Source organism: Vidua chalybeata, chromosome 23 (genome assembly GCF_026979565.1).
Source record: "Vidua chalybeata isolate OUT-0048 chromosome 23, bVidCha1 merged haplotype, whole genome shotgun sequence".
In the NCBI taxonomy this organism is placed as follows: domain Eukaryota; kingdom Metazoa; phylum Chordata; class Aves; order Passeriformes; family Viduidae; genus Vidua; species Vidua chalybeata.
In genome coordinates this window covers 3,414,721-3,438,652 of record NC_071552.1, presented here as the reverse complement: position 1 = coordinate 3,438,652, position 23,932 = coordinate 3,414,721, and the positions used below count along the sequence as shown (strand labels likewise).

At 50.1% G+C, this 23,932-nt stretch overlaps 2 protein-coding genes, 1 long non-coding RNA gene and 3 other non-coding genes across 6 annotated transcripts in view; 5 read left to right on the top strand and 1 right to left on the bottom strand.

Moving 5' to 3' along the window:
* CLMP (CXADR like membrane protein) overlaps nucleotides 1-7,364 on the top strand; it is a 51,513-nt gene extending 44,149 nt beyond the window's left edge. Inside the window, exons 6-7 of the mRNA XM_053963266.1 lie at nucleotides 1,959-2,100; nucleotides 4,189-7,364. Coding sequence (XP_053819241.1) covers nucleotides 1,959-2,100; nucleotides 4,189-4,483 — 437 coding nt within the window. The 3' untranslated portion in view covers nucleotides 4,484-7,364. The remainder of the gene's footprint in view (nucleotides 1-1,958; nucleotides 2,101-4,188) is intronic.
* LOC128799138 (uncharacterized) lies at nucleotides 7,291-11,389 on the bottom strand. Its single transcript, XR_008434650.1, has 3 exons — nucleotides 10,856-11,389; nucleotides 7,677-7,986; nucleotides 7,291-7,407 (listed from the first exon to the last, which is right to left on the bottom strand). It is a non-coding gene; the product is annotated as an uncharacterized LOC128799138 (long non-coding RNA).
* Nucleotides 10,374-15,525, top strand: HSPA8 (heat shock protein family A (Hsp70) member 8). Its single transcript, XM_053963265.1, has 9 exons — nucleotides 10,374-10,469; nucleotides 11,399-11,608; nucleotides 12,065-12,270; nucleotides 12,358-12,510; nucleotides 12,601-13,156; nucleotides 13,432-13,634; nucleotides 13,917-14,115; nucleotides 14,375-14,607; nucleotides 15,018-15,525. Exons 2-9 carry the CDS (start codon nucleotides 11,404-11,406, stop codon nucleotides 15,201-15,203), a joined length of 1,941 nt encoding a protein of 646 aa, XP_053819240.1. The 5' UTR covers nucleotides 10,374-10,469; nucleotides 11,399-11,403; the 3' UTR covers nucleotides 15,204-15,525.
* On the top strand, nucleotides 13,266-13,362 carry LOC128799335 (small nucleolar RNA SNORD14). Its single transcript, XR_008434706.1, has one exon. It is a non-coding gene; the product is annotated as a small nucleolar RNA SNORD14 (small nucleolar RNA).
* LOC128799337 (small nucleolar RNA SNORD14) lies at nucleotides 13,744-13,840 on the top strand. The gene has a single exon (XR_008434708.1). It is a non-coding gene; the product is annotated as a small nucleolar RNA SNORD14 (small nucleolar RNA).
* On the top strand, nucleotides 14,684-14,780 carry LOC128799336 (small nucleolar RNA SNORD14). The gene has a single exon (XR_008434707.1). It is a non-coding gene; the product is annotated as a small nucleolar RNA SNORD14 (small nucleolar RNA).
* Nucleotides 15,526-23,932: the final 8,407 nt, after the last annotated feature.

Here is a 23,932-nt window from a genome sequence, read left to right as displayed (position 1 = left end):
CTGATTCCAGATGATGCTTTTATCACTTCAGATGTCTGGGTCTGTTAGAAAAGTTGATTTTCAGAACGATTCATGAAACACAAGCAGGGAAAATGGTAAGTTAGGGGTTCTTCTGGCTGGGGTGATTGCATGAGGTGACTCTCAGGTATGAATTCTCTCTGTGGATATTCCATCACTCCAAATTTTGTATTTGCTGTACTTGGAACAGCAGAATATCTAAAGGCCGTTGGAAAGGCTGGCTGCGGCGGGGACTAATTTGCAGGATAAAAAGTAACTTTTGACATAGTTTAATCGGGTTTGGCCATTTGCGTCCTGAACAGCAGAGGTCAAAATCGCCTGATTAACCCCACGAGGGTGTGGGCAGCCCTCGGCAGGGTGTCCTGTACATCTGCACACCAGGAGAAGGGTGGGGTTTATCACCCAAGGCCAAACAATGGAGTTCAGCAGCTCTCAAAGCTGCACCTGCTGTGATAAGACTCCTAACAAAGAAGTCTCCTCCCGGAGATTCCATAGCTTTGGAATTTCTCTGCCCAGCCAAGACTGAAATAACTGGAATATGGAATAAGGAAAAGCGGTTTGCCTCGGGCATGTGAAGTAAAAGCGTCCAGGCAGCTTTTATGGCAATTGAACTGAACTGGTTTAAAACCTCACTTGGCTTTGCTAAACCCTCCTGAGGGACTGAGTTTAAGGAAACAACTTTTAGCCAAGCCCAGCCTGACCACTTTTATCCAAAAAGGTTGTCATAAACTATCAGCAAGGGCCCATAACCCAAGGGAAATGTTCTCGCATTACTCGGCCGGTTTGGATGAACAAAGCCCTGCCCAGGATGGTTTCCTTTCCTGCTTTGTCTGCCTCAGTCAGGTCACTTTTCCTCCACATTTGAATAATTCATTCCAGAAGTGGGCTGTAATTATTCAAGGGGAGTTGAAAGGAAAAAAAAATCCTCAAAGGGAAACGTTAACAGATCAAACATTCCCCTGCCTTGGGGTGCTGCCTGGTGCCGCATTTCACATGGGGGCTGTCCTGTCTTTGTGTTTTCTGTATTTTTATGCTCTTAGAAGGGGATTTTCCCTCCTTATTTCAACTCTGCCCCAGAGCTGAAGGCAGAGCACTCGTGCCTGCACCTTTGCAGAGGTGATTGCTTTGCGCCCCGCCAGCTCAGCTTAGCTGGAGATGAACTGGTTCAACTTCTGTGTGGAGACACACCTCAAAAAATAAACTCTAGTGTTCTGTCCTGAGTGTGAAAAACACCAATCACTTGTGGTTTTTTTTAATTTTAACATTTTATTAGTAATAGAATAGTTATAAAAAATAGTAATAAAATCAGAGTAATAAGAATTTGGACAATGAGGATCAGGACCCTACGAGACAATAAAAAGCAAAGAATTTCTTTCAGATGTGCGGATGTTTTTGGGCACTGAGCTGCCCAAACCACGCCTTGTGAACAAAGGAACAACCCTGAAAAGCAACAGCCTGTTGCATATTCATAGATCTCATACATGATGCAGAAATTCCGTGCAAATTAAGAATTTTTCTGTTTTTTGTCAACTTCTTCCCCTTAATCCTGGTGGTTCCATAAAGACGGAGAGAAGGTGGAAGAATATTTATCTTTTCTGATAAGGGGGCTGTAACTCTTTATGTGCCCTGTCGCTGTTATCTCTGTGTGAAGAGTTTCTTGTTTATCTTATTCCTTTCTTGAGCCAGTAAAAAAATATCTTACATCACAGAGTTTCTATTTTAACATTATATTATAACCTAAAACTATATTTAACACATTACTTAAGAGAATTAACACAGCATAACTTTCTAACAGTACACATATAATACTCATTTTAATATTTGCCAAAAGCCAATCCTAAAAGATGCATTTTTCACATGAGTTATCCCCAGTGCTGGGACTTGTAGCGTGGACTAGAACCAACAAGGGCTCACCAATAAATTTGGTTTTTGGTCAACAGATGCACAAAACATCAGCATGATCGCCGGGGCAGTGTGTGGAGTGGTGGTGGGGCTCTCCCTCCTTTTCCTGGTGGTCAGGCTCACCATCAGGAGGAAAGAAAAGAAGAGATACGAGGAAGAGGAGGCACCGAATGAAATCAGGTAACGCCTTTTGTTTAATCCCACCTCCCACACTCCCTTCCTGCAGTTTCTCACGTCTTTGTCTTTGCACCGCGGTTTTAACGAACTGCAAGTAGCTTTAAGTGTCTTCAGAGGTTGTTCTAAAAAGCTTTTAAAGCCTCCGTGAAATATCACTGACAAATTTCCTGACTGTGAGAATCTTTGTGAAGACTTTCCTGAAAATCAAATTAAAGTCACCCCTCCTCTCTCCCGGCAAATTAGCACAGACCTCAGCCAACTGTTTTCTCTCACATTTGTAATTTCGGTATTTTGAAGCATTTGCATATTCTTTCATGGTGTCAAATTGAAGCTGCTTATCCGTTGTGGTTTTGAGAGGGTTTGGGGGTGGTTTCCTTTCCTTCTTTCTTTTCTATTTCTTTCTTTCTTTCTTTCTTTCTTTCTTTCTTTCTTCTTTCTTTCTTTCTTCTTTCTTTCTTTCTTTCTTTCTTTCTTTCTTTCTTTCTTTCTTTCTTTCTTTCTTTCTTTCTTCTTTCTTTCTTTCTTCTTTCTTTCTTCTTTCTTTCTTTCTTTCTTTCTTTTCTTTCTTCTTTCTTTCTTTCTTTCTTTCTTTCCATTCTTTCCCCCTTCTTCCCCCTCTTTTTTCTCCCCTCCTTTCCCCTTCATTCTTCCTTCTTTCCTCCCTTCTTTCCCCCTTTCTTTCCCCCCTTCCTCCTTCCTTGTTTCCCCCTTTTTTTCCGTTCAATTGCAGCTCCTATTTGGCACACACTTTAGCAGACACGTTCTCTGAGCCCTCCTTGAGCCTTTTGAACAACTGTTCTCCCGGATTTAGCTCCGGGCGAGCACGGAGGGGAGCGGGAGCACCGCGAATGCCGACTCCTGTTCCTGGAGCTCATCTGTTCCCTGCTCTGAACTCCCCTAAGCTGCGCTTGGGCTCCAGCCAAGCCAGCCTAAACTCCTCAGGAAGGAAAGCGCTGGAAAGATCTATTTCCAGGAATGAGTTTGAGCTGCTGCTGCCCTCCAAGAAACAAACCCTTGATCCATCTTTACATTTATCTGTGCGGCCACCTGGCCTCGTGTGACATCTCTGCACCACCAGGCACTTCCATAATCCCTTCGGCTGCTGATCGCTCTCAGCTTGCCGGCACAAAGGCAGTCTCTGCTCATTTCTTCCCCTTTTCCTGTTTCCTTTTGCTTTCCTTGCCTTTGCACTTGGAGCCTCTCTTGTAGCGCCCTTTCACGCCTGCCTGTTACATCCTCCCCCTCCTTCTCTCTCTCTCCCTGTCAGGACCCGGTTGTGGCGCTTCTCTCCCTCCCCACAGGGGTGGTTTTAAGTGGAAGAACCGGTTTCAGGCAGCCTTGCCCAGGCCCTTTGTGCTTCTGGCTGAGGATTGCAGAGCAGACAGCTCAGCCTGCGCTGTTTGCTCTGACACTCGGTGTTCACTGCACACACACACAGAGCCGGGCGTGAGCAGCGTGTGTTTATTCCAAATTCATTCAACAACACTCTGCAGGGCAATGGGGAGTTCAATCCATCAAGTTACACAGCAGAGAGTTTGGACAATTTGGAGGATATTAAAATCCCCCCTTCTTTCCCTGGGCAAATTAGCACAGACATCAATCAACTGTATTCTCTCATATTTGCAATGTCAGTATTTGGAAGGATTTGCATATTCTTTGATGGTGATAAATTAAAGCTGCTTGTCCATCCGTTGTGGTTCTGAGAGGGTTTTGGGGTGGTTTCCCTCCCTTCCTTCCTTCCTTCCTTCCTTCCTTCCTTCCTTCCTTCCTTCCTTTCCTTCCTTTCCTTCCTTTCCTTCCTTTCCTTCCTTTCCTTCCTTTCCTTCCTTTCCTTCCTTTCCTTCCTTTCCTTCCTTTCCTTCCTTCCCCCCCCCCCGTTCTTCCCTTCGTTTCCCTCTTCTTTCCCACCTTCTTTCTGCCTTTTCCCCCTTTTTGTCCTCCCCTTCTTTCTCTCTTATTTCTCCCGTCTTTCCCCCTTTTTCCTCCCCTTTCCCCGCTCTTTCCCCCGTTCCGGGCGGCTCCCAGCATCAATCCGGAGGGGTGACCCGATCATTTCCGCGCTGTTTGATCCCTGGCTGTGCTCCCTCGCAGGGAAGATGCCGAGGCACCCAAGGCGCACCTCGTCAAACCCAGCTCCTCCTCCTCCGGCTCCCGGAGCTCCCGCTCGGGCTCCTCCTCCACCAGGTCCACAGCCAACAGTGCCTCCCGCAGCCAGCGGACTTTGTCCACGGAAGCCACTCCGCACCTGACCCCGCCGCAGTACAGCCAGCGGCAGGCGGACAGGAGGGAGCCGGAGCCCCGGAGAGGGGATTACGGGCAGCTGGTGAAGGTGGCAGCGCCGGCGGCGATGGTGCCCGCGCAGAGCCGCGCCTTCCAGACCGTGTGAGCCGCCCCGGAGCGTCCCCTGGCCAGCAGCGACACTTCACACAGCACCAGCCACTTAGCATCGCTCGGGTAGCTCGTTCTCTTCCTGGTCAGCTTCGTCCTAGTCACTCGGGATTATTCACACCCTCCCACTCGATTCTTTCGGAGCGTCACTGAGGTTCTGATTTAGAGAAAGATTTATTGGAGGCGAAAAGGGAGCTTATTTTTAAATTATATTTTTGTTTGTTTGTTTGTTTGTTTGTTTTCCTTTGAAAATGGAACACTGAGCATTTAAAACCTACGACAGCAAAGCTGTGCTGTCGAGTGAAACTGTATGAGTGAAAAGAAGCCAAACCTCAGGATTTTTTAAAAAGGGATCAACAAAGACTTAAAGATGCATAATATTCCAGAGAGGTTTTGTGGGGAGGGAGAAGTCTCTTGGACTGGTTTTGGAGAAGTTTCTCGAAGATGTGTTGTCCTAAGTGAAGATTTTGAGGCTGAGGGTGTCCAGCCTCAAAGGGAACTGACAGGTGCTTCACATTTTCTGCATTCAGTGACATACTGGAGGCTGTAACTAAAGTGGAAATTAAAGGATCACTCCCAAAGGACAAGAAATGCAGTATTAAGGAGTCTGAACTAAACTCTGTACTAAAGACAAAGGACCTTTTCCATCAAGAAAAGAGGTGCTTTAATCGCCAGAATAAACTTCGGGCCAGGAGCCTGACTCTGCTTCCATGGGCAGCACTGCAGAGCCACGGGAGCCACGCTGGAGGGGTGCCCGTGGCTACTGAGCCTTAGAGAGAGGAGAACTGGGCACTGAGCCCAGCAGTGCCCGGGTGGGGAGGGCCACCAATGTACCAAAAAGCCTGGATGGAGCCTTGGGAAGAGCTCTCAGTCATTGCCAGCTGGAGGATTGGCCAGGTTTGGGGGAGCTGTGCTGCAGAAGCCTTATGGAAAGTTCTTCCCGAGTCTGAGTGAACAGCACTCCCCAGCTGACCCCCAGGGAAGGCCTGAAGGGTTCCCTGACAGAGGAAAACACACCTGGGACAGGTAAAGAAGCACAAAACGCTGCTCCCATCAGGACATCTTTGTGTGCATTGTCCCACTCCTACACCAAATGCTGGGCCATGTGCCAGGGCTGAGGCTTAAACCTTTAGCAAGACTCTTAAAAAATGGCAAGAATTGTAAAAAACATTCTTTGTGAGCAACCAGGTTAAGCGTTTCCACGGCATCTGAAGTTAGGAAAGGATGGGAGGTAGGGACAGATGCAGAATTCTGTCATTGATGTTTTCCTCTGAAGGACTTGGCTCTGACCACTGCTACACACAAGACACTGAGCTTGTAGGTTCTAGATTCCTGTATTCCTAGACTGGTGATTTTCTGTTTCAAAAATGAGGGTGTTTGGGTTTTTTTCTCCACTGGGGGGAGGGAAAGGGTTTCTCCAATTTGTGGAAAGAGCTTAAAGAAGATGGATGAGCACAGAAGAACCACAGATCTATAATTCTTTCACTCCAGGATTGTCATTAATCTCCTTTTCTCACTGAGACCCAGAATTCTAATTTCTTTACTTGAGATCTTTGACAACCTGAGCAAAGCCACTTCCATATGGGAAAGAGTTTTCAAACTTACCCTACAGGATGTAAGAACTTCTCTTCCTAGGAGCACTCACTCAAAATTCCATTGCTTTCTCTACCCCAGATTTAACCCCTGGCAGGACAAATTACTGATGCTGTGCAGGTAAAACAATGCCAGTTTTAAAAAGGGAGGCCTGGTACGAGGTGTTTGATAAGCTGCTCCTCCCATGCCAGCTGCTGGTGGTGGATACTCTGTCATTCCACCCTGGATGCTCCAGGAGCACATCCCTGCATCAGCTGGGTGGGGGCAGCAGCTCTGTGTGTCTGTGATTCCTCTGCAGTTGGTTTTTTCCTGAGCCCTGAAGGTTCAGGTGCTCCAAAGCACTCCCGAGCCACTCCAGAGCTGGGAAAATTCCAAAAGCAGGAACAGGGTGGTGAAAGCAGCTTGTGGGTTCTTCTGTGGGTGCTCACTGTGCTGAACACTCCCTGAGGATCCTCACCCCGTGCACAGAGAGCCAGGAGTGCTTTTCCCTGAGCCTCCAGGAGCTGCTCACCACAAACCCAGCGTGACAGTTCCAACAGCTGAGCTGGCCACAGCCCGAGAGCCAAAGGCTCTGGGGCAGCTTTGAGTCCCAGCCCAGCCTGGTAATTAGCAGAGAGGAGGCTCTGCAGCCTGGAGGGAGGAGAATTTGCCCTGGCAGGTTTTCCTGGAGCCTTTGGAAACCACTCCTTGTGCTGTGAGCTCTGCTGGCAGGGGCTGAGAGCTCCGGGGCCCTGGGGAGGCTCAGGCAGAGGGGCAGTGGCTGAAGCCTGCTCTGGGGGATCCATCCTGCCTGCTCCAAGCCCTCTTGGCTCAGAATTTCCATCCTCTTGGGATGCAGGTGCTGTCCAGGTACCCGCTTCAGCCCACACATCAGTGACTCACAGGGAAGGGAAAAGTTCATCACCAAAGGGAGCAGGAGAAAGGGATCATTCCAAAGTTATTCGATTTTCCAAGCTCCAGCCCACCAGGAGTTGCACAAGGGAAGCAAATAAGCCAAACCCTGTTTTGTAAAATAGTGTATTAAAGCATTTACTGTCATATACCAGCTATTAATTGTGTGATTAAATGCCTACCATGTTATGTAGCTTTTTGTTTCTCAGCAGCTAAACTAAGCTTCCATCTCTGCTGCCTGCTATGATTGGTGTACTTGTACTGTGTCCGAACAACTCAGAGGAAAGCAAATATTTATTATTGATTCCTTTGAATCAATGATTTAATAATTTTTTTTTTGGTTGGTTGTTTTATAAATAAAGGTGCTGCAGCTGAAGCGCTGCAGCTCAACTCAACTCGTTCCATTTTCTGTGCTGTGATGGGTTTCATGCTGTCAAGCTGAATCCAAGGGAAAAAAAAAAAAAAAGGATGGAGTTAAAAATACAATTTTTAAGCTAAGCAGGCCTATGTGCATATTTGCAGGGGAAGCGTGGGGAAGCTGGGCTTTTTTCCTGGGTGTTTTTCAGACTAATTTAGGTGACATTTCACAAAAGATGTGAAACCCTGGGTGATGCATGGAAGTAAATGTGGTTTTATCTGGGGATAAACCCCAGATATTTGGGTGTATCTGGGATATTTTGGCTGAGGATCAGGTGCTGGAAGCCAACCTGGTAAATAAATAATGGCAGCACAACAACCGCTGGTGGCTTCATCCTCGCCCTGCTGTGACCTTCCTGCTGAACCAGCCCACGTGCTTGGCTTTCCTCATGAGCTCTGAGGTGAGGAGCAAACCTTGAGCTGCGTTCAGCCAGTTCAGATCTCCGAGATAAACCTTTGGAGGCAGCTCACAGGGATCCAGGCAGCTGGGGCTGGGATTTAGGGGAGCTAAAGGTGCTGTGCTTGGTTTCTCTCAGCCTTCTTTCCCCCCAGGGGGTTTTGCAGAGGTGTCCAGACATCAACAATCCTCCTTGCTGAAATCTGGGAGCAAAGATTGCAACATAATCAGGCAGCGTTTGGAACAAAGCAGGGTGACAACACAGTGGGCTCACAGGTGTGTCCTGTCTGTCCCTAATTCGAGAGCAAACGCTGTTCCTGATCCCTCTGGAGTCGATGACATTAAAAACCCTGATTAGGTGACACACGTTTTGAGAGGATTTGTGCAGTTGCAGACTCTTGTACAGGATCAGGAATTTGGGGTTATTTTTAACCGGGAGCAGTTTGTCCCGACACGCTGAGAGGGGGGGAACCCCATGGGAAAGGGAAGGGAGGGCCTTGGAAAAGGGTGATTTTCAAACTTTGGCGGATGCAAGTGTTATATAAATAAGTGCTGCTGTGGTGAGCAGGAGGAATGCCTTTGATAATCTCCCTTCTCCTCCCAGTTCTGTTTTGAACACTGAAAGAGGAAGCAGTGCTAGATCCTTGAAACAGTAAATTCACTCCCAAAAAAAAGGCTTCAATCCATAACTTGAGAAAAAACTCCACACTAAATACTTAAACGAAATACTTAAGCCTGCCAAGATTTAATTTATGTGATATCAAGTAAATGAGCGCCTTCTGTCCAGTTTAACAGCCTCCAATTTCTGATGGGATGAGTCATTTGCAAACTGCCCTCCTCCCTGCTCTGACTCACTGCAGTTTCAGGCTGCCTCCCCTTGCTCTCAGCCTGCTCTCCCAAGTGTGCTTGCACATCTAAATGTCACTGTGGCATCCCAAGCTGCTATTCTTAGGTCCTACCGAAATTCTGCCCATGCTTTTAAAAAAAGCAACCCCCAAAAGCCACCCCGATGGCGAACAGCAAGGGTGCCGCGGTGGGCTCAGCGTGAATTACCCTGAGGAGCATCTCTGGAGTAACCCTGGAGCAGAACACCTGTGCTCTGGGCAGGGTGGAGCGTGCTTTGCACGCCTCACCTGGCCAGGTGCACCACGGTTTGGACCTTACCTCCAGAGGCTCGGTGACACAGAGCCCCTTCCCCTGTCCTGCCTTTCACCCTCTGCAGCCACAGAGCCACCTCTTGGCTGCCACCCCAACAGCCCCGCTCAGCTTTTAGCCCTCGCGTCCCCTCGCTGGGGTCACCACAAACTGCCAGGAACAGCGATGGTGCCACCCTTGGCACAGGATGTGGCTTGCACACAGGAATTGTCACAAGGAACGGGCTGAGGGACCGGTTCCTGTGTCCCTGTATTGGGTTTTTAAGTGTTACCACGGGCATTTTTGTCTGAAGTCAGCCTGGGAGAACCTGAAATGCTTTTTTTGTGCAGTTTTTACCCCTTTAAATGGAAGTTCCTTGCCAGTTTTGCCCGTGTGCCGTGTCCCAGAGCCCGGGCAGGATTCAGAGTTTGTGCTCCCTGCTCCCAGCGCCTCCCTGGCCTTTATTCCATGCAAACACTGGGTGCAGGTCACAGCCCTGAGCGCGACCTCAGGTGATTCCCCACCTCTGCCCAGCTCCCCTCATCCCTCAGGACACCAAAAACCACCGCTTTTCAAGCATTTCCCTTTCCAAACGAATAAATCCCTGCCGGGAGCTGGATCGCCCACACAGCGAGCAGCACCAGCACACCAAGGGGTGACAGCCTGCCCTCGGCCTGGACTGAGGCTGCTGCTGGATGAGAACATTTAGGATGGATTATAAAGCGTGGAGATGCTGAGACGGCTTTTGCTCTGTGGAATAAGCAGCTCCAGTGCCTGAACACAAACAGGCCGCGGGGGTAAACCGGGGAATGCCTTGCACAAGGGAACATGGAGGATGCTGACTGTTGTACTCGGGGGATTTACTGAGCACACGCTGCGGGAAGCACTGGGCAGACGCCAGGCGATGGCTGCGAGCAGGAGAGCGGGGAATGCCGCCACTCCCGAGGGGAAGGAGGGGTCTCGGCGGGCACAGGGGGACCCCGGGGCTGTGCCCAGGCTCGCCCCTCATGGCGCCGCCATCTTGCGCTTCCCCTTCCCCGCCGCTCTCCTTCCCCAGCGCCCTCTATGCAAATCACCCGCCATCCCCGCGCGCCGATTGGCCCCTCCCGCCCCATTGCGAAATATGCAAATAAAGACCTGGCGCGCCGCGCGGCGATTGGCTCAGGCGCCCGCCCGCTCCTCACGCCACGCCCCCCTCCCGTGTCGTCACCTAACCTGCGGGCTCTGATTGGCCAAAGCGCTAGGAAAGCCGCGCCCACCGCGGGGTTTGGGGGGGCGCGGGGAAAGCGCATGAAGGTTCGAGAACGCGGGGCCGGCCGGCGCGCAACGCCCCCTTCCGGCGCGCGTCACGCACGGCAGGGACCAATCACCGGTGACCAGGGGGGCGGGATCCAGACGCTGATTGGTCAGAGCTGTGCGAGGGAGGCGTGGCCTTCTGGAAGGTTCTGGGCGGGTATAAAAGGGCGGCGCGGCAGTTGCGGGGCATTGAGCGAGCCGGAGCTGAGCTGAGTGGGTGCCCAGCGTGTGAACGAGAAACCGGGCCGGACTGCGGGTAACGGGGCTGGGGGGGCACCACGCGGCACGGGAAGGGCGGCTTGGGACGCGCCTGCCTTGCAGTGGCGTAGGGAGGGTGCAGGAGGCAGCTTAGGGGTGGCCTGGAAAAGGCGGAGGGCCCTCCCGGGTGGTTTTGTGTCCTCAGGAACCGTTGTGCTGTTGGATAGGGAGGGGATGGCGGGTAGTGACCCACTTTGGGCCGCTGCGGTGCGGTTTTTTTTTTTTTTCTCTCGCGGCATTTGCGCGCTTGTCTCCTAAATGCAATGTACCGCGGGAGGGGGAGGGAGGAGCGGGGACTCCGCTTTCTTCTCTCCCCCCCCCCCCCATTCGTTAATGCTGAGACGGGGGAGGGGAGGGCTCCAGCAGGCGCAGCGCCCATCTTACCTCGCTGGGGGCGGCCTGGGGCGGTGCCGGGTGCTGCAGTGCTCGGGGGTGGGGAACGGCCGCGTGTGGGATGTGGAGGGGACGGCTCCCGGGGGCGGGGGAGGTGGCGGTCTCGGACGGGCTGTGCTGGCACACGCGGCCCGCCCGCCGGAGACTCCATTTCCCGGCAGCCCCCGGACACGCCCCGCCGCCGTGGTGACGCTGCGCGGGCGGCGCGCGGCACGCTGGGACTTGGAGTCTCCCGCCACGTGATGCGGGGGACGCCAAGCGGCGGAGGCGGGGAATGCACCCGGTGTGCGCGGCCGGGGCCACGTGGGATAACGGGGCTGGAATTCCCGGGATCATCCGGAGTTCGGAGCGGGTGGGGCGGAAGGGATCCGGTTACAGCCCTTTGCAGCGGGACACATTTCACTAGAGCACGCTGCTCCTAGCCCCACCGGCCTGCCTTTAAAAACATTTAAAAGATGAAATAGCCATAATTTCTCTGGGCAAGCTATACTAGCTTCACTTTTAACTAAATTATTACTTTTCTTTTTTTTTCAGACAAGATGTCGAAGGGACCAGCTGTCGGGATCGATCTTGGCACCACCTATTCCTGTGTTGGCGTGTTCCAGCATGGGAAGGTGGAGATCATTGCCAATGACCAGGGCAACCGCACCACGCCGAGCTACGTGGCCTTCACAGACACAGAGAGGCTCATCGGTGATGCTGCCAAGAACCAGGTGGCCATGAACCCAACCAACACAGTCTTTGGTAAGGCTGCAGGATTGGCACGCTGTGTAGTGATTAAAGAGGCTTTTTTTCCTGCTAGTGTGAATTACTAAGAGCAAGGTTAAAGGCTTTTCGTAGGCATTAATATATCTAAATTATCTTTAGCCAGAAGAAAGTTGCACTGGTAATAGCTAAAGTTTATCAGAGGCAGAAAAAATACTTGCAGTGTAGTAGGTTTTTCAGGGTAGTCAGTCTTGAATAGTCTTAACCAGTTGTCTTGACCTGGTTAACCATGGCTCAGTATTTCAGAGGTGATAGATAGCACTGGGTTTGTGCTTATCAATGAGATGACATTTAGTGTTTGCCCCCGAGTCTTAACAAGGCAGTAATAATATTAGGTGAAGGATTGTGATCTAGGATTGCCTGCATTTTTAATAAGAATTTAAAGGTTTTAATTGGGAACGGTCACTATTAACATGGGTAAATCGTCTCTTGCAGACGCGAAACGGTTGATCGGGCGCAGATTCGATGACTCCGTGGTGCAGTCTGACATGAAGCACTGGCCCTTCACTGTGGTGAACGATGCTGGCAGGCCCAAGGTGCAGGTCGAGTACAAAGGCGAGACAAAGAGTTTCTACCCGGAAGAAATCTCTTCCATGGTTTTAACCAAAATGAAGGAAATCGCAGAAGCCTATCTTGGAAAGGTGAGTCCAGGACTAAAAAGGGAAGTGTGCCGAGTAGCTCTGTGTGAGGGTTGCCATCCCTAACTGAGCTGTTTGCTGTGTTTGCAGACTGTTACCAATGCAGTAGTGACTGTCCCAGCCTATTTCAACGACTCCCAGCGCCAGGCCACGAAAGATGCTGGAACTATTGCAGGGCTCAATGTCCTGCGAATCATCAACGAGCCCACAGCAGCTGCCATTGCCTACGGGCTGGACAAGAAGGTATGGAGGGGTCGCTGTGTCTGGCCAGTGAGTAAGCTGTTTTAGTAGTAGTAGTAGGAATGGAGTAGTGAAAATGGATGTTTCCTCCAGGTTGGTGCTGAAAGGAACGTCCTCATCTTCGACCTGGGTGGCGGCACCTTCGATGTGTCCATCCTGACCATCGAAGATGGCATCTTCGAGGTGAAATCCACAGCAGGGGACACCCACCTGGGTGGGGAGGACTTCGACAACCGCATGGTGAACCACTTCATCGCCGAGTTCAAGCGCAAGCACAAGAAGGACATCAGCGAGAACAAGCGCGCCGTGCGCCGCCTGCGCACCGCCTGCGAGCGCGCCAAGCGCACCCTGTCCTCCTCCACCCAGGCCAGCATCGAGATCGACTCCCTCTACGAGGGCATCGACTTCTACACCTCCATCACCAGGGCCCGCTTCGAGGAGCTCAACGCCGACCTGTTCCGCGGCACCCTGGACCCCGTGGAGAAGGCCCTGAGGGACGCCAAGCTGGACAAGTCGCAGATCCACGACATCGTGCTGGTGGGAGGCTCCACGCGCATCCCCAAGATCCAGAAGCTGCTGCAGGACTTCTTCAACGGCAAAGAGCTCAACAAGAGCATCAACCCTGATGAGGCCGTGGCGTATGGGGCAGGTAATTCATTGCTCGCTCTGCAGCTCTTGGTGGTGCAAACTGGTGTAGGCCCTGGGTTTTCCACCTCAGTCACTAGAGCTTGCCAAAGCTGTAGGAATTCCCTTTGGACTTGCAATGATGAATCAGATTCCAAAGCCATTCGTAGTTTCCACCAGAAGTCGAAAGGCTTGTGATGGTGCAAGTACCTTCCTTGGATGTCTGAGCGAGCCCTGTGCGTCACTGCAGTTCACAGGGTACGTTTTGCAGGGGTTCTAATGCTGTGTCTCTCCCCCCAGCTGTGCAGGCTGCTATCCTGTCTGGAGACAAGTCTGAGAACGTGCAGGACCTGCTGCTGCTGGACGTGACTCCCCTGTCCCTGGGTATTGAGACAGCTGGAGGGGTCATGACGGTCCTGATCAAGCGCAACACCACCATCCCCACCAAGCAGACCCAGACCTTCACAACTTACTCTGACAACCAGCCCGGGGTGCTGATCCAGGTGAGCAGAGAACTCTGGGGCAATGACACTGTCAGTGCTTTCACTGCTTGATAGTTCATGCAATTCTTAGGCCAGAGGTGTTAAATTCCTGTAATTTGTAAGTTCCTGGTTGCTGTGATGAAAGTGACTCCAAAGCCATTCGTAGTTTCCACCAGAAGTCGAAAGACTGGTGTTGGTCCAAGTACCTTCCTTGGATGTCTGAGCGACCACATCCCTCCAGGATAATGATTAAATAACCTGTTATAACTTTAATGATGTAATGTGATGTTTTTTTCTCCTCAGGTGTATGAAGGAGAGCGTGCTATGACTAAGGACAACAACTTGCTGGGCAAGTTTGAGCTGACTGGCATTCCCCCTGCTCCCAGAGGGGTCCCTCAGATCGAGGTCACCTTTGATATTGATGCCAATGGCATCCTGAACGTGTCTGCTGTGGATAAGAGCACTGGCAAGGAGAACAAGATCACCATCACAAATGACAAGGGTAAGGATCTGCTGTCCTGAGGCTGGGAGAGCATTTAAATGGGTTTGCCAAGCTCTGCCTGCTGTTTTAGTCAGAACTTGGCTCTAATAGGATTTGTATCTGTGTGAGCCTTTTCTTTAAGCTGTAGTATTAAATGATTTATTAAGAAAGGCATGTTCTGGGCCTCTTCTGCCTCCCCACATATAGTGTGTAATGCTTGGGAATTGGAGATCGTTCCCTGAGAAGGACAATCCATACTCATGACTTGTGTTCTCTGCAGGCCGGCTGAGCAAGGAGGACATTGAGAGGATGGTGCAGGAGGCAGAGAAGTACAAGGCAGAGGATGAGAAGCAGCGGGATAAGGTGTCCTCCAAGAATTCCCTGGAGTCCTATGCCTTCAACATGAAAGCCACTGTGGAAGATGAGAAGCTCCAGGGCAAGATCTCTGACGATGACAAGCAGAAAATCCTGGACAAGTGCAACGAGATCATCAACTGGCTGGACAAGAACCAGGTATGTCAGACTCCATGTTTAGCTCCCAGGTCTGGCTGAGCCACGGGGACAGTTGAGGCTGGAGGAGAAGCTCTGGTTGCTGTGATGAAAGTGACTCCAAAGCCATTCGTAGTTTCCACCAGAAGTCGAAAGACTGGTGTTGGTCCAAGTACCTTCCTTGGATGTCTGAGCGACCACGGCTGGGGGGAGCACAGGCAGCTCCAATCCCTCCTGTTCCCTTCCAGGCTTCTGCTGTTCAGGAGCAGTGTGAGATGCCAAACCAAGCAGGGATAAGTGCCTCTAGCACAAGCCTGCCTTGGTGCTGGGGCTGAACCAGCCCAGATTGCTGCAGTGTGTGCCCCAGGGAGTGCTGCTTCCCTCCTGGGCTGTGCCCAGCAGCAGAAGCAGCTGAGCTCTTGTTTCTCTTGCAGACGGCCGAGAAGGAGGAGTTTGAGCACCAGCAGAAGGAGCTGGAGAAGGTTTGCAACCCCATCATCACCAAGCTGTACCAGAGTGCAGGAGGGATGCCCGGTGGGATGCCTGGAGGATTCCCTGGGGGTGGAGCTCCTCCCTCCGGGGGAGCCTCCTCTGGCCCAACCATCGAGGAGGTGGACTAAGGACACTGGGAAATGCATTCCACTAGCAGTTAGTGTTGGAGGAGACCCCCAGCTGGGGGCTGGAGTGAAGGACCCAATCCTGTAGGCACATCTGGGTTTATTTTGCCAGATTAAAAACTCCATACCTGAGCTGCTGTAAAAAAAGAAAAAAAAAAAAAGAGAAAAAAATTAAAATGGAACAATAACCATTTTTTTTCTGGGCATTTTAAATACTTGAAAATGTGCACAGGTGGGAGATGAATACCATTGCACTTTACAGTACTGTAAATGAGTGGAAATGCAATTCATGTCCTAAAGAATAAAAACTATTTAATGGGCATCACACTGTCTCTGCCTTCACTTGTTTGTGCCAACTGACCAGTGTAAATAAAGGGAAAAAACCTCCAAACACAGGTAATTGGTGCTGAACTGAGCAGGAGCCAGGTGGGTATTGCAGTGGGAAAGGGTTTGGAACCAGCTGCTGCTTGGGCATTCAGTGCATTTTTGAGAGGAGAACTTAAAATGGGCCATTACTGACCTGTGGCAGGAAATCTCAGAACTAGCTTGGAAAAACCTTTCAGCTAGAGTCCAACCTATAAATTGAATCTTGCAAGTACAAAAATACTGGATAATTAGTAATTCTCAAATAAAAACTAGCTGAAGTATCTCAGCTTGCAGGACAGTCCAGAGGTGACTGGAGTTGAATTTTCAGCAATAATTGGCAATGTCTTGTCATCTTTTATGAAAAAACCCCACTGCTGTATAAATATGTATTTATGTGGTATCAGTGGAGAAACAATAAATTGAATTGTAACCAAAATCAGAAAATTCCTAGAGCAGTACCAGCTGGAAAGGAACTTGGGAGACATGAACCAGTCTGAAAAACAATTTTGTCTTGAAGACCCTCAAATGCCCAGTGTGGGGCATCACAATGATTTCCCCTTGAGCCATTCCTGTGCATCCTGCCCCAGGATCCCAGCAAAATCCCCCCTCCCTGAGGGCAAGCCCTGATCCCTCAAGTTCCAAGTGTTCACCTTCACTTTTGGGTTTTTCCAGAGCTGCTGGTACCTGAGCACTGTGGCTTTGCCTGAAAATGTAATGGGGAAAATGAAAATCTAATCATGGGATTCTTTTCCCACCTGTTCACAGGCAGGGTTCAGCCATTCCTAGGCAAGCTGGGCTCCATCTCCAAAATTTCTCAGCTCCATGAACCCCCACCATGGTCTGGGGCATCCCTGGGCTGATTTGGGGTCAAAAACATCCCTGAGTGCTCATCCCTGCTTTATCCCAAACACCTGCAGAAATTCACCTGTCCCAGCCCAATCCAGGTGACTTTGGCTTAGGCCAGGCTGGCCCTTGGTGTCCCCATACAGAGAATCCCCTAATAACAGCCAGGAAGTCATGAAAAATTAATTAATCATGCAAAGCAGGGAAATTAGAAGGAATTAAATACATTTTAGTTTGGGGACCCTGCTGGCACTGCTGGTGCTGGGCCACCAGATAGCAGCACCTGCCCACAGAATCCCTTTTTTTGGGACATCACTTTTTTGAGTCCCTTTTTTTGATTGCCCCTCTGGGTTTGAATTACATCACCCCAAAATATTTATGGTGTTGAATACGATCCAGAGCAGCACCTCCCATTAACAGTGTGCAAGGTTCTTGTTGCCTTGAGGGCCACGAAATGGAAATGGGGTTTGGAAAGTGGTGGTTTAGGGTATTTAGTGGGTGAAGGGGCATCCTGGGGGCTGCCAGAGCTCTGGTTCAAACCCACAGCTGCTGGGGCTCAGGGAGGAGGGTTCAGGGGGTGAATCCTAAAAGCACAGCACAGGCTGAGGGTCTGGGACCCAGAGGGGACAGCAGGAGCTGCTGTGGGGCCCTGCAGCCACAGCAGCACCTGAACCAGGGCAGCAGGTGAACAAACGAGTGAAAACAATATCGAATTTATGGGATTTTTGCATTGATCACAACAAGAAACCGCCCCCGCCCCTCAAAAAAAAAGGAAACCTAAAAAAAAAAAATTAAAAACCCTTCAGGAAAGTGAGAGCTGGGTGTAACGAAAGGCACGCACTGAGACTGTGGTTGGAAATGTTCATTTTAGGAGGGATTTACTCCTAAAATGAGGCTGAGGCAGGAGTGCAGCAGCCCGTGCTGAGCCTCGCTTTCCTGTGCCTGATTTTCCATGCCCCGATTGACTTTGTTCAGCTGAATCCAGCAGCCTTTGCTCCAGGAGCAGTCCGTGCACAGGTGCCTGGACAGGCCAGGACTGGTGTGTTTGAGCCAAGGCAGCAGTGAGGCAGGGCTGGCCAGAGCCCGGAGTGCCTCAGGTGGGCTCGGGATCTCAGGGATGGCCCAGGATGAGCCACAGCAGAAAAGAACTGAAATGAGGCGTTTTCCTGGGCACATCCGCGTGTTTCGTGTACTTTGGGGGATTATTCAGCATTCAAAAGCAGCAGCAGGGCACCTAATCCTGGCACCTGGGGCAAGGCGTGGGTTTGTTCCTAATCCTGTACCTAACAAAGTGTGGGTTTGTTCCTAATCCTGGCACCTGGGGGCAAGGCGTGGGTTTGTTCCTAATCCTGTACCTAACAAAGTGTGGGTTTATTCCTAATCCTGGCACCTGGGGTCAAGGCATGGGTTTATTCCTAATCCTGTACCTAACAAAGTGTGGGTTTGTTCCTAATCCTGGCACCTGGGGGCAAGGCGTGGGTTTGTTCCTAATCCTGTACCTAACAAAGTGTGGGTTTATACCTAGTCCTGGTACCTAACAAGGTGTGAGTTTACACCTAATCCTGGTACCTAATAAAGCGTGGGTTCATTCCTAATCCTGGTACCTAACAAACTGAGTTTATACCTAGTCCTGGTACCTAACAAAGTGTGAGTTTGTACCTAGTCCTGGTGCCAGGGGGCAAGGCATGGGTTTATTTCTAATCCTGTACCTAACAAAGTGTGGGTTTAGACCTAATCCTGGTACCTAACAAGGTGTGGATTTATTCCTAATCCTGGTGCCAGGGGGCAAGGCATGGGTTTATTCCTAATCCTGTACCTAACAAGGCGTGGGTTTTACCTAATCCTGGTATCTAACAAGGTGTGGGTTTATACCTAGTCCTGTACCTAACAAAGTGTGGCTTTATTCCTAATCCTGTACCTAACAAGGTGTGGGTTTATTCCTAGTCCTGGTACCTAACAAGGCATGGGTTTATACCTAATCCTATACCTAACAAGGTGTGGGGGTTATTCCTAATCCTGTACCTAACAAGGTGTGAGTTTATACCTAATCCTGTACCTAAAGTGTGGGTTTATTCCTAATCCTGGTACCTGGGGACAAAATGTGGGTTTATACTTAATCCTGGTGCCTAACAAGGCATGGGTTTATTCCTAATCCTGGTACCAGGGGACAAGGTGTGGGTTTATTCACCCCACCCTTTACCCAGCACCCACAGGCACTCAGCACCCTCCTCCTCCTCCTCCCTGCTCTTCTTCCACTCTCCCTCACCACCAGCACCATCCCTTCCCTGCTGATTTTCCACCAATGCCTCCCTCTCTTCCCGGGAATGATTTCCCACCGGGCAGCAGGACTTATTTCACTCATCAAATCTCCCTGCAATCTTTCCACATGAAATATTTAGCCCGGCCCCAGCAAAGCACACCGAGTGTTAACGTGTCACAAGCTGCCTGCAGACAGCATTAGGCTGTAATTTGAAAGTGAGTGAAGTGATAATGCCACGCTCCCTGCTTTTGTGAGCCTGCATTAATGCAGCTCTGCCAGCGCCAGGCATCGACTCCCACTAATAGTGTGAGGGAGGGTGGCAAAATTGGGGCTGATGCAGGAAATAAAGGGTATTGACCAGCCCACTGCAGTGCCACAGCGGCCTTTAATCTATTACTGCCCTTGATGGGGGTGTTTTAATGCAACTTCAGTGTCAATCACATTTCCAGTCCCCACTCTGCCTGCTGGGAGGGCGGCAGGACTCGGGTCAGGCTGTTGCTCAGAGCTCATAGGTATTGATCGTGGCCAGGCTCAGGGCTCTGGGTTATAATTATTTCATTAAACCATTTAATGGTTATCAAATATGAGCCCCTCTCCTGTTCCATTTAGGAATTGTTGCAATTGTTAATCCATGTCAAGCTTGTTTTGCTGAAATTGGCTGATGCTCCCAAGTGCTCGCTGTGCATTGATCCCAGGAGAGCCCCTCTCCTGTGGCACGGGGATCTGGGGCTGTGTCCCGGTGATCCTGCGTTAAAGATCATCCCAAATAAGAACAGGACACCCTGGACCCATCTCAGAGCTGGTTTTGCCCTGGTGGGGTCACACTGGGGGAGATGCTCGGGCTCTTTCCTTACACCAGAACCTGGAGGAACAGATTGGAGCTGAGCCAGGGCAGGGTCAGGCTGGATTTTAGGGAAAGGTTCTTCCCCCCGAGGGCGCTGGCACTGCCCAGGGGATGGGCACGGCCCCGAGGCCGCCAGAGCTCCAGGGATACCTGGATTTTGTGGGATTTAGGATAGTCCATGACTCTTTTGGAACACATTCCGTGCCTCAGTTTCCCATGTGACCCATGGAATTAGGGTTTTAACTCTTTTGGGGTTTAGGGAAAAAAGGGGCAAATTATGACCAAAATCCTCCTCCTTTTCAGACAGGCTGTTCATGCCTGTAAAGGAGGGAGAGAATTCCCCTTCCAAAGTGTTCTTGAATCCTTTATGAGAATGCAAACGATTCTGTTGTTTTTCCCTTAGAACCAGGCCACGGCTGCATCCCAAGTGTTTGAAGCAGCTTTTAGAACACAGGCTGATGCTGCAGGAGCTTTTCCCTCTTCCCAAGGCGTGTTATTCTCCACATGAGCACCTTGAACTGGCACAACCCAGGGGAGTTTGGGGGCTCCTCTTGGTTCCTCACCCTCCAGAAGTGCAAGAGGTGCTCCTGGCACAATCTTTGTGGGATTTGGGCTTGGTTTATTTCTGTTAAAGTGAACTGTGAGTTCCTCTTCATCTCACTTTTCCTCCTTATGAATGGCACATTAAGTCAGGGTTTAATTCCTGGAACTGGAAAATCCCAGAGGAGCTGTGGGAATCCCAGGGACTCTCATCAGCTGCCCCAGGGCACCCTCCTGCCCTCTCTCCCAGCCCAAATCGCACAGATGGATAAAACCTGGGTGAGCCCAGGTGTGGGGAGCCTTTGGAATGCATTTGTATTCCAGATCCATTGGAGCCTGCATTCGCTGGCACCTTTCCACAGAAGCCCTGGATGCTCTGGAAGAAGCTATATCTTAATTTGAACAAAGTGATTCCAGTTTCTGTGGGCAGGCAGTGCAGTTCCTGCAGAGTCCTTTATCAGTATTCTGTGCTGCCTCCTGGCAGCTGCTCATTTGCTGTTGCCTCAACCTGTGCTGACCTCATTTTCTCTCACAGAGCAGCGAAGGATTTGGTAAAAATTAGTTATATTAGTGGCTCCCGATCCAGCCAGTTTATTTGTGATATGACAAATATTTCAGCCATTAGGATCTTTCCATCTCTTAGCAGCTTAAATGCACTCACTTATATTCCAAATCACTGCTTAATTTAAAAGCCTATTTGTGCAGATTGTCGCAGGCAGGGAAAAAACCTGCGGAACACTCACCCCTCCAAACAGGGCTGTGGGATTGGATCCCCCACTCCATAACTTCACACTGCCTCTAATCACTCTGAGCACGCCAGGAGCACAGCAATTCCATGGAGGAAGGGTGGCAGGAGCTGGGGATGCAGGGCATGGATGGATGCTGCTGCCTCCCCCGCTGGCTGTGCCTCAGTTTCCCCTCCTGATGCCTTGTGCAGGCTGGCCTAGAGCAGAGCTGGGCAGAGCTACAGAATAAAGCAGGGATTTATTCAAAGGATCTCCTCCATGGATCCACCTTGGGCAGCACCAGAGCCCAGCCAGGGCTGCACCCAAATGAACCAAAATGGTCCCAAAATGAACCCAAGATGAACCAAAATGGTCCCAAAATGCACGAGCGCTCCCGGGGGCTCTCACTGGGATCAGCTCTGCTCCATTTGCACCTTGCAGTTCATTGTCCCATTCCAGCTTTAGCCCAGGCACTCCCATCCTGCTTGTTTTTCTCTCTCCAGCCCACGCTGTTTGTGCTCTTGGGCCTGAGCTTTGGATCATTTGTCCTTGGTGCCCAGCTGGAGCAGGAATTGTTTTGTCTCCCTGCTCTGTGCAGAGAGCTCACCATCCCCTCCTGTGAACCCCAGATCCACACACTAAAGCAGCACAGAACCTGAAAAATATAAAACCTAAAACCTGAGGCATCGCTTCCTCCCTGCCAGGGTTTTGGGAGCCAGGTGGGTTTGGGAGTGAGGACAGAGGTCAGAGCAGGGTTAGGGAAGGTAGGAGGGATTCAAACCAAGCCTGGCAGCAGATCCTGGGATGGTTTGGAAAGGACCTTGAGGCTCGTCCTGTTCACCCCCTGCCCTGGGCTCCACTATCCCAGGCTGCTCCCAGCCCACCCACCCTGGCCTTGGACAGCTCCAGGGAAGTGTGCTGGTTCCTGGGGGAATGTTTTCATGTTTCCCGTGTCCCAAACACTGCCATGAATAAACAACCTCGCCCTGCTCAGGGAGGGAGGGAAGGGCTGGGAGCACAGGGAAGGTGTTGGGATCACCCCTTGCTGCTGCCCCTCCCTGAACTCCTCCTAAAATCCAGCCAGCCCATTCCTCCAGGCTTTCCTTCCACCTCCAGGAGGCCTCAGCTCCTCCTTTAGAGGCTTGGAGGTTTGCACTTGCTGGAGACGACATCAGGATGTGACTCTAGGGTTGCTTTAAGGGGTGGGCACAGATCCCAGAGAAATCCCAGGAGCTGCTGATCCCTGATCCACCGGGCTGTCCTTGTTCTCTCCCTCTGGATCTCCCTGGGGGACTTCCCTCTGCTCCTTTGGGGTTTTATTTTTTCCCCCTGGAGAATTTCTCAGTGCTCCTTGGATGGTTTTTTTTTGTTTCCCCCTGGGAAACTTCTCAGTGCTCCTTTGGGAATTTGTTCTTTTCCCCCCTCAGGGAATTTCTCAGTGTTCCTTTGGGGTTTTATTTTTTTCTCGCTGGGGAATTTCTCAGTGCTCCTTGGAGGTTTTTTTTTTGTTTGTTTGTTTGTTTGTTTCCTCCTGGGGAACTTCTCAGTACTCCCTTGAGGTTTTTTTTTTTTTGGTTTTTTTTTTTGTTTGTTTTTTTTTTTTTTTTTTTTGTTTTTTTTTTTTTTTTTTGGTTTTGGCTTTGGTTTTTTTTTTTTTTTTTATCCCTGGGGAACTTCTCAGTGCTCCTTTAGGAGTTTGTTCTTCCCCCCCCACATCCACGGAATTCCTCAGTTCTCCTTTGGGAGTTTGTTCTCCCCACCCATCCAGGGAATTCCTCAGTGCTCCTTTGGGAGTTTGTTCTTTCCCCCCCCCAAGAATTTCTCAGTGCTCCATTCAGATTTTGATTTTTTTTCCCCCTGGGAAATTTCTCAGTGCTCCTTCGAGGGTCTTTGCCCACCCAAAGATGGGAAACAAATGCAGGTTGTGTGATTTATTTTCTGCCTCTTCTTCCCCCTGGAGCTGAGCTCTTGGGATGAGACACAGCAGACATTTCCCTTGGACTTTCAGGAGCTGAAGTTGATTTTTGAGGAATAAAGGACTCACAGCTTAACCCAGTAAATCTCTGCCTCTGGATTATCTGGAGCAGGCGATGAGGGACAAATTCCACGAGCCCAAAACCTTCCCTCAAGGGAAATGATATTTTGGCCATTGTCTCTTCGAGCTGGTGAATTCCTTCCCTTCCCAACTCTCTGCAATCCATCAAATCCAGCTCTCCCTGCCTGCTCCAGATAATCCTGCAGAGCATCTTCAGGGTGGTTAAAAAGTAAGGGAAGGAACTGATAAGTAAAGTTCTCGGAATTTTACTCACATGGAATTACTGCTTGTGTCAGCTGGGATGTTTGAACTCAAATTGAAACACAAAATAGCTCTAAAGTTTTACAGTAGGTTATGGCAGAGGATTCGGACTGAAAATAATTATCCGTGATAAATTTTCCTGTGCAACAATGATAAATTTTCCTGTCACAATTAGGGAGTGATGCAGACACATTTGATGGCAAGGAAAAGCTTCACGAACCAGAGCAAACTGTAATTCTTGCTCAGCCTCACTCCTCAACTTGCAAGGCTCTGGGAGTTCAGATGCTGATGGAAGTGGATCGATTTTCCCTTATATTGAAAGCTTCCAAAAAAAAAAAAAACAACCCCTCCTCAACAAAAAAAAAAAAAAACCCAACCCACCTCCCGGGCTGCAAGTCCCATGGTTCCAATTAAAATCACCTGTTAACTTAAAAAGGTCTCTTTTTAAAAGGGGTTTAAAAGATTTTCATTTAATTGATTCAGTGTAAAATGCCCTTTACAATTACCACTATAAACTACTTGTTTCCCACTGAGTAAGACCCAATTTGAGATGTTTATCAAGACTTTGCACTCTCTCCACTCTCCATACTGAGTTCTTAAATTCTTTATTGACAGCTTGCATCTGTCAGCGAGGGATATTTTTAGTTTGTGGCAAGAAAGCTTTTAAAAGGTTGTAATGGCTCGATTTTGTAGTCTCTGTAGCCTCAAGAAATAAATCAGCTCGAAATGGCCTCGTAAGTGGGGGCAGTGCTGGGTGCCCCTCATTTCAGAGCAGGATTTCACAAATTTCTCAGTGGTTCCAGGAAGGTTTAGTGCAAAAATCACCCTCCCGCTCGGATTTCTGGAATTTTTGTCTCC